This window comes from Coenobita brevimanus, chromosome 93 (genome assembly GCF_032717465.1).
Source record: "Coenobita brevimanus isolate Jiangsu-jjx chromosome 93, ASM3271746v2, whole genome shotgun sequence".
In the NCBI taxonomy this organism is placed as follows: Eukaryota; Metazoa; Arthropoda; class Malacostraca; order Decapoda; family Coenobitidae; genus Coenobita; species Coenobita brevimanus.
In genome coordinates this window covers 47,319,400-47,336,630 of record NC_137046.1, presented here as the reverse complement: position 1 = coordinate 47,336,630, position 17,231 = coordinate 47,319,400, and the positions used below count along the sequence as shown (strand labels likewise).

Below are 17,231 nucleotides of genomic sequence, written 5' to 3'. Positions count from 1 at the left end.
TCTTTTTCTCTCTCTTCTTTTCTCCTTCCCCATCTACCCACATAGTATCGTCATCATCATCATCATCGTGAACCTTTAATAGTTTTCAGTTAGACTTTATTAAGCTGCAGAATGGTGTCAGGGTGTTAACATTCTTTCACACAGAATCAGGCAAAAGAATGAACGAAATCTTCAGTAAAAGCCACTTTAAAGTTTCTTCCATTCATAGCCAATATCCCGATATCAACTTTAGATATCAGGATCAGAAAAAGTGTAATTATCGCTGATATATCGGTTGGGTGAATTTTATTGGTTACAGAACTAGCAAGGCTGGTGTTTCACAGTGATCACTGATGCTTTCCCAAGTTCAAAATTCATATGATTTATACTGTATATTGTGGTAGGTGGGGGCACTCACCATCCACTCACTCAGTGTAGTGCTGCTCTCGGGTGTCTGCCCTGTCCTCTCCTCCATCCTTCTTTCCTTCCATCTTCATCTATCTTTCTTTCCTTCATTCTTTCCCCATCCTTCTGCCTACGGGTGACTTTACACTCCCTCTTCTGTCTTTCATTCCTCCATTCTTTCCTCTTCCTTCTGCCTATGGGTGACTCTACACTGAGTGACAAGCCAAATGGTTTCCTGTACACCAGGAAACCATTTACTACGCTGGGTAGTAACTGTATAACCAAATTTTGGCGCCTGGTGGTTTAGTGGGTAATTATTGTGCTCCAATCGGATTGAGCCGGTGAAGGTTTATATCCAAGAGATGGTTAGGGTTCATTGCTCACGTAATGCCACTCAGGGATGAGTGAGGTTGGTCACTCTCATCTTAAATGTCAGGACCAACTGCCTAGCCCCGGGCTCCTATGCTCCTCATGGGGCAACGTAGGATTGATGATGATGGATGGATGGATATACTGCATATAGAGTATGGTAAGGAATGAAGTCAGTAGTGATGCTGCATTTTCTGTGGTAACTTTTGGCACCATTTTCTTCTTTCTATCTTTAACAGATGTGCAGAGAAAGGATATATGTGTCTCTTGTGTCGACCTCAGGATGCCCTTCCTCCCCACCTCCTTCCTCAAACACCACCCATCCGTTCTGCCCGGCTGGCTGCTGCTGCTGCTGCTGCCGCTGCAACAGCTGCCAGCACTGCACCTACTACTATCACTGCCAGTCCTGTCCGTTCACAGAGCCCTGTTGATCTCATGAATAAGGTTAGTCTTGGAAAAATGCACTTTATTATTCCTTTTGGGGGTGTAGGAGGGTGAGGCAAGGCTGTCATAATCCAGATCATTAAAACTTGAGGAGACCATCCCATTTTATATATTTGGCAGCATTTAGATGATAGTAGAATGTCCAGCTACCTCATGGATTCAGACCTTAGCATATAGTACGTACTCCTTCAGTCTGAGAACCATATCAACCATGCCATTGATTTATTTTTACTTTTTAAGTATTATTTTTTTTTTGGGGGGGGGGGGTGGCATGTAACACTAAAAGACACTTACCATGGACTGATGTGGTAGAGCCAGTAGCTGCCAGAACCCCACCATCAGAGCAAAATTACGTATCCGTAAATTTGTTTTTAACAGGATTGATTGTACTTTGTATACAATACAGTAAGGTAACATGTGTGTCCAGCTTTGTACTTTACAGATAGCAATATGTATGTTTGTAGTTCTGTGTCAGTATGATATTTTTGGTCCATCACATGTCATGACTATAACCTCTAACCTCTTCTGTGTGGGTGGTGTCTCATGAGCTTCTTAGAATTGTCTTTTGGTAACTAACAAAAGAAGAAATATAGAATGGAGGTGGTTAACTGTGTACTATGTGTTTAGAATATTCCTTGTGTGCACTAGACTGAAACTTTTACCAGTTTTATGGTTAAAGAACATTAGGTTCTCAGAATAATGATGACTCCAGATCTTTCAGATGAGGAGACATTGTAAATTTGGCATATTCAGAACTGAACTGGTCATGCCATGTAACAGTGGTTTTGGAATAACAGTTATAGTAGTCAAAGAATTGCCATGGCCATTGTTACGGACCATGCGGGAAGATCTCTGTCTCCAGGGGTACAAATCATTGACATCCCAAGGGAAGGTAAAAGGAAACTTGGACAAATATCCTTACTTTACTTCCAAGATCTTTGCACAGGTTATCAGAGAACTAGGTTCTTCTATATATTAAACAGGTGCACAGCAGGACACTCTTAACCTAACTAGAGTCACTTAAAAACTTACTCAGACAAGGTCAGTCAGAAATTTCTGTTAATAGAGTACACACTACTATCCATTTCATGGACCATGTATCATGGTTTTTCTCAAATATCTTTCAAACTAATCATTTGATCGGTATGATACTTTGACACAGTGTACATGACGCCTCCCGCTAATTTTTGGTAATATACGGCATTGCCAAGTGGTGTTACTGAAGGCGATTACTCTTGACGTTTAAAGGCAAAGTCGCGTGAGTCGCCAGACTAATCAACACAATCGAACGTCCGCTACCCCCCATCCCCTTCTTCTCCCTCCCTACCTCCCTCCCTCTCCCCCCTCTCCCCTCCCCCTCCTCACTTCCCCCCTCAACCTTCATTCCTGCTGGCCTTCCCGTGGCCCCCCCCCCCTCTGTCCACTCTATCATGTTATAATGATTAGTATCGGGTATCATAAATACAGTATGTTGTTGTTTGTAGAGTCCGTGTTCATTTAATCATTGTTATTATATGTCCTGAAGTTATATAAACGGGAGTTGACTAAAGAGCGTATGACCGTCACCTTATTCACCCAATATAATGTGCCTACTATCACGATCTTTTAATTCCTTTACCCCCCATATCGACTTGTTTACTACGAGCAGGTAAGATAAGGTATCCAAAATTAAATCACACAGTTTAACTTACAAACCAGTACGGTACGGTATATAATCGACACAACATAATAGGGCCGTAATGGATTTATGAAATTCTCTCTCTCTCTCTCTCTCTCATAATAAATATCATAAAAGGTAGAAAAGTGATGCAAACAACTGAGCATATTACAGAAAGTTTATTCACAGTCTTCGTCACTATCAAGGAACAAATCATCCTCGGAATCACTCTCGATGTTGATAATTACGGGATCTACCATTAGCCTATTATGGTCGTTAGGTCAGACCACGCTATATCCTTTTCATTAAGAACTTTCCAGTTATCTGCTACTACTGAATAATATAATGGTAAACGGTATTTTATTGCATATTGTATGTTACATACAGGTATTGGGGGGAATGCTGAGAGAAGGAGAGAGAGTGAAACAGTGAGACAGAGGGAGGGAGGGAGAGAGGGAGGGAGAGGAAGGAGATGGGGGGTAGCGGATGTTCGTTTGTGTAGATTAGCCCTGCAGGGCTGACGTGACTTTGCCTTTAAACGTCAAGAGTAAACGCCTTCACTAACACCACTTGGCAATGCTGTATATTACCAAAAATTAGCGGGAGGTGTCATGTATACTGTGTCAAAGTATCATACCGATCAATTGATTAGTTTGAAAGATATTTGAGAAAAACCATGAAACACGGTCCATGAAATGGATAGTAAATGGGAACAGTTATGTTACCAGGCTGTTGTATACAAGTTCACGTAAGTACAATTTTTTTGCTTTCGATATGATATTTTGGAGTGCTTCTAACACTTTGTCACTTAACATCTTTAACTAAGGAGAGTGACTTAGGAAGAGGGTGAACTGTAAAGTGAGGATCCCTTCCACCTCTGACCACTCGATATACTCGGGTAACGTTTCCTCTCCACTTCTAATCTATTGAAAACAGAGGTAATATTGCTTTCCAGTCATGTTGTTGAGAGGGTGATCACAGTAGGCTGTTCTTGCTCAGGTTGGCATCAGCATTCAATGGGGGGCAGTCCTTTCCATCTTCCACCAATCCTTACTTGGGTCAGGTTTCATCTCCCTTTCTCTGCTTGTAACCTGAGACTAGTTGACCTCCCAGGTCAAGGTTTCTTCTTTATCAGCACCAGTATGGCACCTTCTAGACAAGGTCACGGTTGAACAAACTCGTGGCCTGGGAACTTTAGACAGCTGAGATATGTTATGGCTCGAGTAAACACACTGCAGCTGGCGCCTCAGATTAGCGGCCAGTGTTAGTGAGCTAGTTACACCATTAGCCCATAAGAGATGGGTGTCTGCATATGCAGTCCAAGAGTACTAGTGGCAAAGAGATGGGTGTCCTCGTATGGAGTCCCACCATTTTTCAAAGTAGCTCTGGCATTGAGGCAGCTTTCTGCGCTCCATGGAGGTGTAGGGTGACAATAACATACCCTCCCCAACATGTAATAAATACATTGCAGTGACAGTGATGTAAATTAGTGTTAGTAATATTACATTTTTATATATACATACATATTGGAAACCTTCTTCATAAATGCCTCTGTGTAATAAATACATTGCAGTAACAATGATGCGAAAGCTTTGTGATTTGTGATATTATCATCACAATTATTGTAATATGGATTGTCAAGTTTATTGGAAAATAGTGTTATAAAATGATTTTGAAAATGTTTTTCACTGCAATGTTTTTCACTGTAAGTGTGTGGTAGAGGTATTGCAGTGCCAATACGGTGAAATATAACCATTGCAGTGATCACTCAGCGAATGTTTGTAATATGTGGAATGTTGAATAGTAATTTTAATGTGAAAATCAGTGTGGTAAGCTCTGGGTAACGGTCATGCTAGTGGGGGGGGGGGATGTGATTTTTGTACACCCTCTAAAATCACTGCCTAGTCATTGAAAGTTCACGTAGTCTGCAATGCCATCTTATGGAAGACCTGAAGGTATGTGCTTCCCAGTGGTACCTAATTTTTTACTTTAGCTGTACTCATTATGTTTTTACAAAGGTTCAACTTTTGTTTACAGTTGGCTGATTATGCCTGTCCCTCAGCATCTGTCACAGCATTCAGACACCCATCATTGGGGGTTAATGTTTGGTGGAAAATTGTTTTCTTTTTTAACAGTGTTGAGATACCAACCCAGCTGGTTCAGGCTCAAGTATTTGGGTGTAAATTGATTCCAGGCATATTTCTGAACTTGTAGTAGTAGACCCAAATATTAAATGGACAGTAAGGTCTTACTAAGCATCATTTGTCAGAAATTTATTTATTCAAGTTGGTATCCTCTCTTGGGACACCAAAAATGTGTCAGAAAGTTCTTATACATTACACTTCTTTGTCTGACGTGTGTCAATCTTAGACAACCTTAAGTAAATTCACATGTCTCTTAGGAGGATTAGGTGTAACTGATACTCCAACTCACCTAGTTAGTAGAGGTCGTCATTCATTCTCTGTGAAGGTCACTGAAATGGTTATTCAGAGGTGCCCTGCCTTAATTCCCACTTTTTCTTGGAGGTGGACGACTATGTTCAACAGTTATACCGAAGGAGGAAGTACAATAGATGTAATACTTCACACAAAATATTGTTATTATTCCATTCATATCAGGGCACCTCTTTTGAAATTACATCCTTGTTGATATCTGTAGACCTATGAATTCAGTACAGTCAGGTCCAAGGGAGATGTTTGGGTTTCATAATACTTTTTATTTCATGATTCTTACATCTATATTGCAGTAGTTTATTATTTATTATTATTAGTTTATTATTAGTAGTAGTCCTCTTTACAGGTACAAAAATAAATGATGCAATAGTTGAACATAAAAAATTACCTTAACACGGTACTGTACTGTACTGCACAGTACACCATGAAGCAAGTCATAATATAATGGGTCCATAGAAAACGGGGTATTGTGAGGTAGACTAGTCTGCGATAGCATCGCTGCACCTCATCTTCTATACCATCATATTTCTTTTGCTATTTTTCAAGTTTTAGGCTATTTTTCCCTTCATTTTCTAGCAGCAGACTTTTTTAGGCAGCGGACACTCATCCTTCCCCTATTAGTCCGTTGAATGAAGGGTCGACTGTATCTTGCAGAATTATTAAAACTTCAGTTGGCACACCAAGATGTGATGTAAGGGAATGAAGATGATTCCTTTCATCTTGATGAGGTCACTGTTGATCCTCAGTTGTCTTTCTTTAATCGGTTATTGTTGATCCTCAGTTGTCTTTCTATAATCAGCCATTTTCCTGTATGACACGTGGGTTTTATAGTAAATTGCTGTTTTTTTGAGTTAGTGTACTTCTGTTGAATCTTTTAAAGGGGGAGCTCAAAGCATTTTTCTTTTCAAAAAACCTACAAAATGGGGTGAGGTCATGTGAGGGATGGTTATGGGGTTCCATTGTTGTAATTTTTTTTTTTTTTTTTTTTTGCTAATGAAGTCTGTATTGTATAAGAGTCCATTACAATTCTTGTAATGGTAGAAGAGTAAATCATTGTCAAGCACTGGTGAATTCCTTCGGAAGAACTGGCACTTTTCAGAAACAAAATACCGTACCAGATTATTATTATGTATTTACCAGACTAGAACTTGCAAATACCGGACATGAACTTGGTAGACTAGCGCAGAGCTTTGCTGATGTCTGTGAGCATCATGCCCTGAGAGTAAATGTAGAAAAAGTAAAGTGATGGTGATCGAGAGAGAAGGTGACTCCCAGTGTGATGTTACAGTGCATGGAGAGAGACTGGAATTGGTGAGAGTTCAAATACCTGGGTGCAATGATAGAAAAGAGAGGAAAATATGCAAAATAAGTTGAAAGTAGAGTGACACAAGGAAGAAAAGTAGCTGGAGCAATGTATGCCTTGATAAGAAACAGAGGCTTCAGTGTTGCAGCTGCCTGAGGCTTACACAAAGGAGTGTTAGTGCCACCTTTAATGAATGGATGTGAAACTATGGTATGGCATGAAAATGAAAAGTCAAGAGTGAGAGCAGTGGAGATGGAACTGCTGAGGAATGTATGTGGAGTACAGAGAGTGGCTAGGATACGTAGTAATGTGATTCGTGAAAGATGTGGAGTGAGGAAGTCTGTGGACACCAGAACTGAAGAGTGTACTGAGATGGTATGGTCATGTGGAGAGAATGGATACCAGTAAAATGGTGAAAAAGTTATATCTGAGTGAATTTGAAGGAGGAAGGAGGCAAAGTAGGCCAACGAGAAGGTGAAGGGATACGGTGAATGAGTGTGTGAGGAAGAGAGATATGGAAGTTGGTGAGGCTAGACAAGAGATCAAGCTGGCAAGGTGAATGTTGTGAGAAGAAGTGCATGATCAGGGATTTGGCTCCCCTTTTTAATGTAACAGCGTTCAGATTGACTCTATTGGATACGTTTATGTGAAGCTACTGAATGGGGTGAAAGTTTTGGGTGTATCAGATACAGTAGAGCCAGAATTCCAGGGGCTTGAATAATGAGTGATTGGACACATGGCCCATTGGATTGGGCAAACCTGGGCTGTCTGGACGTTACTACCCCTCACCCTGCTTTAGGGTAGGAAAGGAGGTCTGGATGATGATGAATATTATTCTGATTTTGGCATTATGGAGCCTGTAGAATTTTTTTCTGACTTTGCTATAAAGGTAGATTTCTTTTATATGTAGTATTGTTTAGGAAACTTCACTTCTGTTTTGCTGGACCATGCCCATTGAAGGGTGGGGATTGGGAGAGAGCTATATATGAGAGTGTCAGACATAACTCTTCAATATTAAAGTAAAAGATCTGCAATTGATAAGACTGAAAAGACCACCACTGGGGCCAGAGTGAAGGGGGAAGACCTCAACCCCACTCATCACCACTGTAATGGCTAACATAGGAACATAGAACCTTTGTTTAGAGACCAAGAAGTGTTAAAAAAACAAAAAAAAGTTTGGAGGGGCTGGATTACTATGCATTATCCTTGATTATTATGTAGGGTTTTATTCTTTACCTGTACAGTACTTGCTTTTCACTGTTCTGGTAAATTTAAAAAATGAGGAACTGCTGTTAAAGGCATTAGAATTTGGAGCTTCATTAGTATGTCTCATATATTTACAAGCTGTTGCAGTGTACAGGTACTGATTTTTTTTGTTTTCACTGTTAATCTTACACAGTATAGTTGAGAAAGAACAAATAATTTCTGGCAAGTACTTCTTGCACAGAAGTTCAGCCTCTGAGATTGTAATAAGAGTAGTATATACCCAGACACATGTACTGTGATGCATAGCTGCTCACTTCAGTGGATGTTAAACATGACAGGTACTTATCACATATCCTTATGCAGAATTAATTGTTTTCAGGTCACTTCCAAGGCCCAGTTTTGGGTAGATGGTATATGTCTCTCAGAGTGTGGTATGTTCCAAATCAAGACCATGACCCTGGAACCTCAGAAGAAGAGCAGGTACGCATTAATTGTTTTGGGCCCATTGCTGTATTGTAAATTATATTTCTTCAATATTTTTGATTTTGTCTCTGAAATAGTCTTATATGTACAATGCCTACAAAAAGTATTGTTTCTTTTTCCAAATTTATGTTTAGAAACGGTAAATGAAATTTGAAAATGGTGTCCGGTAAATTTTTGTTTACATGTTTGTCGAATTTCTCCCCTGTGTTTTCCTCCAGGAACAGTCTTTAAGTTATGTTAGAACGTATATAACATTCAAAATGTACCATACATTCATAAATATTTGCCTAATGAGAAAAAGTGAACAACAGCAGTGATAACTGCAGATTGTTCACCTGGATAATGATACTGTACTTCTTGTGGGCATTGTATCATTAAAAGGACTAGCTTCGCTACAAATCCCCTGCTCGAACTGTGTTTATGAATGTACCTCATTCCTCCCCTAATGCCAGAGAGTATCCTTCTTCTCATACTTTTTGTTTGTATTGTATCCAACTTCATATTGCTGTCTATCTCAACTTTATCATACACCTTACATCTCCAAAGCCAGGAGGGAAACGTTGGCAGATGTTTGACTGTGATAGCACATGTGCACAGTCAGGTCATTGCTTAAATTCTCATGACAGCCACAGAGTATTCAGTTTCAAATTTATGTGAGAGTTTCATTTGTGTGGAATAAAGAGCATGTGGTTCTTTTTGTATTGTACAAGATGTCCTGAGTGATTTTTGAGAAACTTAAGGAGTTTACTCAGTGATTGATACAGTCAAGTCGCCTATGGCACAGACTTCCATGCTGCGGTTTTCTATGACACAACAAGGTGCCCCCCCCCCCACACACACACACAAAAAAAAAAAAACAAAAAATACGCATGGCACAGCAAAGTTTGAAACGCCGGGGCAAATTCTGCTGGTGGTCAGCGCGCTCCCCTGTTTGTAAACAAAGAAGATGGCAACCACGTCAGCTCTATACTACAAGTGCTCAAACTGTGGACTTTTTTCTCTTTTATGAAGAGGTTAAATTTCACCAAATTCATCGTGTTAAGTAATGAAACATTAAAGATTCTTTGGGTATAGTGACTAGTTTATAGTTTTTTTTGTAAAACCACTATGAACAGGCTAGTGATGAAGCACCTATCTCTGAGCGAACACAAAGTATAATGCCTCCCATCATCATCATCACGAATATAAGAATGATTATTAATGTGTTAACTGTGAGTTTTCTTGACACTTGAGCATACAATCTTCATCAAATAAACTCCATCAATCAGTGCTGGACCAGGCAGCCTCTGCCATCTTTAATGTTTTATATATATACACTCAACCCCTTGCTATCGCGCCTAATTTGTCACTGAAACGCGCGTGATAGCTAAATATGCGATAGCTGAACTGAACAGTCAATGGGAAAATTTCTAATTGTTTTTTTGGTGGCCCATTTTTCTAACTTTTAACCACTTTATGCCTGCGATTTCCTGCCAATCTCTCCTCCAACATGAAATAAAGCATTATTATATTAATAATAACAGTATAATGAATAAATAAAGAACATAAAAGGCCATCAAACTTTTATAAGGATTAAGGCTTGGGTGGTTTGATGGGTTCCGAGGCTTGGGAGTGGCTTAATTGCTCCCAGATCTCTTTAGCTGTCTCCATGATTTCTTGGTGTCCATAGCTAAAGGGGGTATCACACGGTACATCGTATCAGGAACGGCTGAGGAAGATTTAAGTGGAACAAAACTTGCACTCTATCACACACGTTCCTAATACTGTTGCCAGAGCCCCATCTCAGTTGTAAACACGTGATTACCTTATCGACATCACAGTTTTCTCGGCATAGGATATATTAAGTCTTTATAAGGGTTTCAAAACAATTGATATTTATTCTAAAATACAGTATTAATAAGTATTCACTGTTAGGCTAAATTTCAATGCTGTACTGTATATATATATGGATGGGGTGATGAGAGAAGTAAAAACACGGGTAATGGAGAGAGGGATGGCATTGGTAATGAATGGTTTTAGATGGAATATCTCAATTTTGTTGTATGCTGATGATACAGTACTGTTTCCAAGTACCAGACGAGAACTTGGTAGGCTAGAGCAGAGTTTTGCTGATGTCTGTGAGCATCGTGCCTTGAGAGTAAATGTAGAGAAGAGTGAAGTGATGGTTTTTGAGAGAGAAAGTGACTCCCAGTGTGATGTCACAGTGAATGGAGAGAGACTGGAATTGGTGAGAGTTCAGATTCTTGGGTACAGTGATAGAAAAGAGGAAAATGTGCAAAAGAAGTTGAAAGTATAGTGACACAAGGAGGAAAAGTAGCTGGTGCAATGTAGGCCATGAAACAAAATAGAGGCTTGAGTGTTGCAGCTGCACGAGGCTTGCATGAGGGAGTGTTAGTGCCAACTCTAACATATGGGTGTGGGACTATGGCGTGGCATGAAAATGAAAAGTCAAGAGTAAGAGCAGTGGAGATGGGACTGCTGAAGAATGTATGTGGAGTACAGAGGATGGATAGGATATGAAATAATGTGATTCGTGAAAGGTGTGGAGTGAGGAAGTAGGTGGACACCAGAATCGAAGAGAGTGTCCTGAGATGGTATGGTCGTGTGGAAAGAATGGATAACAACAGAGTGGTGAAAAAGGTATACCTGAACGAATTTGAAGGAAGGAGGAGGCGAGGTAGGCCAAGGAGAAGGTGGAGAGATATGGTGGATAAGTGTTTGAGGAAGAGAAGTTTGGAAGTTGGTGAGGCTAGGGAACTGAGAAGAGATCAAGCTGGGTGGATGAATGTTGTGAGGAGAAGTGCATGATCAGGGATTCTGGCACCCCTTGTGGGCATGGCAGCATCCAGATTGACTCAATCGTATACGTTTGTGTGAAGCTGCAGAATGTGGTGAATGTTTTTGGCGTATCCGGTAGAGCCCCGATCCCGGGGGCTTGAATGATGAGTGAATTGATGAGTGAATGGAAGTGTGGCCTATTAGGATTGGGCAAGTTTATGCTGTCTGGACATTGCTACTCCTCACCCTGCCCTTGGGTGGGAAAGGAGGTCTGAATGATGATGATGATGATGATGATATATATATATATATATATATATATATATATATATATATATATATATATATGTATATAGAGGTAGATAGATATGGATGTGGATATTTGTTTTGACCTATTTCACTGGGGAACTTTTATAGTTCTCCTTATTAGTTTTGGTTTAATGATTTTTGGATCCTGCCCACTTATTTATTGGTGGAGAATTAGGTTAGATTAGTAATATGTCTGAAATGCATGTCATATTTAGATTGAATACCCTATCATGTATTTGAATATTTCAAGTTATATAATGCTTTTGTGTGTAGATTATTGTTCTTGAATATTTTGGTAGCTTTAAGTCTTCTTTTATTTGCAAACTTCCCTCCAAGAACAGGTTTAAACTCATAATGCTATGTAATTCTCAAACTAGCACCATCACACACAACAGGAATCCAAAAACAGTGCGCACCAGCCGTGGCCCCTCCATAGATAGCACTGGGAGTCGAGATATTGATGATGATGATGATGATGATGATGATAACAAGCTGGAATGTGAAGAGCCTAAGCACTGGGTGTACGGCATGAAGGAAGGGACCATTCTTCAAGCAAAGGTAATGATAGAGATATCTTTCATTATTGTGCTGTGGTGCTGAATTTTGCAAGCCTATAGGTCTTATTTGCGTAGAAGTGTATGAGGAACACACTGAAGTGGTTTGGCCTTGTGGAGAGGATGGGGGGTGAAAGACTGACGAAGAGAGTGTATGTGAGTGAGGTGGAGGGGGGAAGAGGGAGGGGGAGGCCGAGGACGAGATGGAGGGATTGGGTGGAGAGGTATATGAGAGAGGGGGGTGTGAGTTGGGTGCAGGGCGGTGAAATGGCGGGGGACAGGACGACGTGGAGGCGATTTGTTTGTGGCCACCCCAAACGGGATTGAGGCGTCTGGTAATAGATAGATAGATAGAAGTGTATAGTAGAGCGCAGTTAACTGAACTTTGCTGTTGAAGCCTACTTCAGTTCCAGTCCTTGCAGTTAATGGGCTACAGGCAAAACCTGGTGTTGAAAGTTTGTCATGATTTCATTTCTGACCGTATGTTCCATGGCCACAAGTACTGTAATATCAGTAGGTAAGTGATAATCTCACATGTTTACTCAAGCTTGGAAAGGGATATGTAGTACAGTAACCCGCCATTTATCTGACGAAAATAGAGCCAAAGGCTTGTCTGGAAAATGGATCCATTCGGATAATGGACTTCTCTCCTGGCCCCCCTTCATACATGACGTAACTTTGAAAGTCATTGTAAATGACCACTACAGTACATCATACAACACTTGTCACTGTTGTTTTACACTACTCCATCTGGTCAAGCAGACCTATCAACCACAGCCAGGCAGTTACCATGGTCAAGGAAACCCATCAAACGGACAAAATCAGCATGCCAGGGGAAGCCCATAGCCTTCTGTTCGGCATTGCTCCCCTCCTTTCTCTCTCTCTCTCTCTCTCTCTCTCTCTCTTGAGAGACACATATGAAACATGCTCATATGTACACATACACAAACTTTCCCTCACTCATAAATACACACACATACATACATACACTCACACAGACACAAACTGGGAACAGCCAAGAAAGTCTCTAGCGGATGCTGGGTGAACACCCAAGCCAGACAGCAAATCGCCATTGGGCTATTCCCTCCTAGGTGGGCAAAAATGTTTATGTGGCCATAATTCCCACCCGGATGCAAGCATTTTATCTGGATAAAGTAGAAAACTGTACATATAATGGTTTAATACAGCCATATCACAGTGTCCGAGCTGTGGATCGTATGGATAATGGACGTTCAGATAAAGGGGGGGATTACTATATGAAAAATACGGTAATACTGTACTGTACCGGAATGTACTTTCTTTTTTTCTAAGATGATTGGATGTTATGCTACTTTCTTTTGCCTTTGCTACAATGTATTACATATGAAATTATTAGGGTGTTTTGCTACTTTGCTTTGCCTTCACAACATTGTATTATATATGAAATCATAAGTGTAATATGATCGGTAAATGTCTGGAAACTCTGGCATCTTCATTCGGCATGATGATGATGTAAACTTGGAAAAAACAGGATTGGACAGGCTTGTCAGAGTGGGAATTTAAAATCTGCCTGACTTTGTTTCAGATACCTATTTTATTACCGTGTTTCTCATTCTGTATCACTTTCTCAGCGTGGCTTAGTATGTGAGATTCTTCCTAACCTCTTACTATAACCTGCAGCAACAGATTATATGAGCTCTGTCCAAAAAGAAATTAAACTTTTTAAAAACAGAAATCCCTTGATTATCCAACATAACAGAGCCAAAGGTATATCCGGAAAGTGGGTCCATCCGAATAATGAATTACTTCCCTGGCCCTCCTTCATACATAACCTAACTTTGAAAGCCTTAGTAAAAGGCTACTTCAGTTTGTCGTACAAACCTTGTTCTTGTTGCTTAACGCTATCTGGTCAAGCAGACCTGTAAACCATAGCCAAGCAGTTACAATGATCACAAAACAAATACCAGCAAATTCTACAAAACACTAAACAGCATCACACTCTCCAGCAGCGACACTACGCAATCACATGCTGCCATCACAACAACAGACACCATACCCATAAACAAACAGTAAGTAAACACTCTCATCAATCATTCTTCACACATCAGTCATCTAAACCCCCATCGCGATGACCAGTGTGTCATCTGATGCAAGGGACAATTCCCTGCCCTCCCAGACATTGCACCCTTTACTTACAACAATATGAAGCACATCATTAGGAACCAGCCCAAACTTTGCACCCTTCACTTACAACCAGACAAAGCACATCATTAGCAGCCTTAAGTACTCATCTGCCTGTGGTCCAGACAGCATAAGCAGCATACACCTTAAATATCTTAGACCACAAGGCATACAAACACTCACCAACATACCAAACTACAGCTACTCACACAACACAGTACCAAACATCCGGGAGCATGTTATTATCATCACTATCCCCAAACCAAATAAAGACCCCACATTACCTTCCTCACATCACCCCATCACACTCCTCTGCACTCCCTCCAATGTCACGAAACGACTGGTATTACAATTAGTAACGTCTCACGTCCCCCTAGCCCCATCACAACATGGTTTTAGGCCACTACACTCCACAAACACTCCTTTTACAGACCTTACACAAAGAGTTTTTGATGGTTTCAATTCAAGTAGGCCACCACACAGAGCACTCCTAGTTGCACAACATATTAGCAAGGCTTTTGATGCCATCCCCAACCACATCTTCGAAAACAAAATATTGAACACAAACACACACAATCACACAAAAAGATGGCTGACAAACTATGTAGCAAGCAGATGTGCGGATGTAATATTTGCCAGTAAGTCATCAAACATCATAAACTTCATAAACGGCATCCCTGAAGGATCAGTTTTGTCCCTTACACTCCTACACATGCACGACATACCCCCACCCCACACATCACAAATACACATACACCCACTGCAAATTGACCTAGGACCTAAACACAGAATTGGTATAGGAGAGTTGTCTATTTGCTTTGTGTTTTCACCTCTACCAAGTGAATTTTTTGGGGCAAGAAGTAACTGGCAACTCCTCTGGTGTTGGAGGGAGGTGGTGAAACATTCAGCACATCAGTGCTTGCCCAGACCCAAGAGTGGGAGTATATGTTCCTGTCACTCCAAGCTTGCATCTCCCTCTTTTTTCGTATGCACTATTGTTTGCCCTGTTATTTTCTTAGAGTCGAGTTGTAATGCCTGGAAAGTACTGCTCAAGGGATGAGAGGGTCCATATTATTGCATGGAGGCAGGATAATGTCCCTGTCTATACGATTTGTGAATGTACTGGACACACGAAGTCGACCATCATGAAGACTCTTGCTGCAGCGCTCGGCCTGCCACCTGATGTTGTACCAGAGCACAAGCGTGACAGTAGAAAGAAGAGGACGACTTCCAGAGGTACAGATACGTTTCTGAAGAGGGAAGTAATTAAGAATCCTCGACTGCAGAATTGAAGAGAATTCATCCCCAGCTGTTACAAAATGTCTCAGTTCGAACTATCCAACACCGCTTGCAGAAGGAGCTGGGTTTGCCAAGCTGCACTGCAGCCAAGAAACCACTTCTCACTGACTGCATGAAAAAGCAGCACATCCAGTTTGCCAAGAAGTATGCACACTTGACATAGGATGAGCGGAGAAAAGTTATGTTTTCCGTTGAAAGCACATTTCAAGTGTTCCAGGTATGTCCTGCAAAGGTTTGTTGCCCTGCCTCCTGTAGTCGATATGACCCTGCTTACACGGGGACTGTTAAGCACCCACAATCAGTAATGGTATGGGGGTGTTTCTCAGTTGAAATGGGAAAGGGAGGCCTCTACATTCTTCCTAAGAACTTGCTGATGAGTGGTGGCCAGTACATTCATGTTCTGAGAAATCATTTGTTAAACTTTTTTGCTATTCATGGGTGCGACTTTTTCATGCACGATTCAGCTCCTTGTGACAAGTCAAGAATGGTGACAAAATAGCTTCAGGATAATTGGACTGAGGTCTTTGACTGGCCTGGCAACAGTCCGGATCTAAATCCGATAGAGAACCGCTGGGCAAAGATGAAGAAAATCATGTCAGAGAAGAAGACACCCAATCTGGACAACCTCAAGACTGAACTGGGAAATGTTTGGTTCAAAGAAATGTCGTTAGATTACTTTAGAGATCTAATTGATTCCATGCCAAAATGCATCCAACTGGTCGTGAAAAACAAGGGAAACATGATTTCATATTACTGAATGGCATTTCATGAAGAAACATTTTGATATACTATGATTTCTGCTTTTTAATACCATGTGGGGGGAGGTCCTAAGTCAGTTTGTGGTAGCAGTAGCTTCCTATGCAGACGACATAACATTTACATGTACACACCAAAACACAAACACAGCTGCACACATCCTCCAACCTTACCTGAACCCATTATGGGAATGGTTCACTACAGACTGACTCAAATAGCCCCAGCCAAATCTACAGTGACCTTTCTCGCCGACTGGACAGCAGAACATAGTCAAATTCCACACCTCTCCAGAAACAACACTCCCCCCCCCCCCCCCACACACACACAAAATCATTGATGTAACATACAGTTCGTCATTGTCATGTAAACAATACATCACAAACATTAAAAATAAATTAACACCAAGACTCAGTGCCATAAGGCCACTTGCCCATCCAACATTCAGACAGAACAAAGAAACCACCGCCACAGCATACAAACAGTATTCAGTAAAAACCCTGTAATCCGAATCGCAGGGGACCGAGGGTCTTTTGGACCATTGGATTTTTCAGACTATTGGGCGGGACCTCTGAAAACTTTAGAAATACATACATGATCAGTAAATAGACAGATAAAATGATATGGGTTATTGTTTTACTCACCAGAAATGCACAGGAATGTAGATAACAGTTGGAGGCAGGGTACACCCAAGTCCAAGGGCAAGTCCAAGCCAGATTAAGCCTTAGGTAAAGCCCAGAAAAATTGAAAAAAATCCCAGAAAAATTTTTAAAAATTCACCTGGACAAATTTTGAGTATTAATATTTTTGGATTATTGGTGGCCGGATTAGAGAACTATTACTGTATGTGTTCAGTGAGGGACTATGCAAGCCCTGTCTTGGCTTCCAACCTCACTGATATACACTACAACACCTGACAGATCATACAGAACAAGGCCCTAAACATAATCATAGGCTGCACAGCTACTACACCTATAGACCACCTACACCAAGAAACCAAAGTCCTCAAAGTCGAGGATCATCTAGACATGAGTGGCACTCAAAGTCCTGCCGCATCCTCCACAAACCCACCGCATCCA

General features: G+C 40.9%; 1 protein-coding gene across 1 annotated transcript in view; it reads left to right on the top strand.

Annotated features, from left to right (window-relative positions):
• Nucleotides 1-17,231, top strand: part of LOC145412518 (uncharacterized) — a 491,890-nt gene that overhangs the window by 158,655 nt on the left and 316,004 nt on the right. The window contains exons 18-20 of the mRNA XM_080282412.1: nt 993-1,197; nt 8,196-8,296; nt 11,764-11,944. Of these exons, the coding sequence (XP_080138538.1) occupies nt 993-1,197; nt 8,196-8,296; nt 11,764-11,944 (487 nt within the window). The remainder of the gene's footprint in view (nt 1-992; nt 1,198-8,195; nt 8,297-11,763; nt 11,945-17,231) is intronic.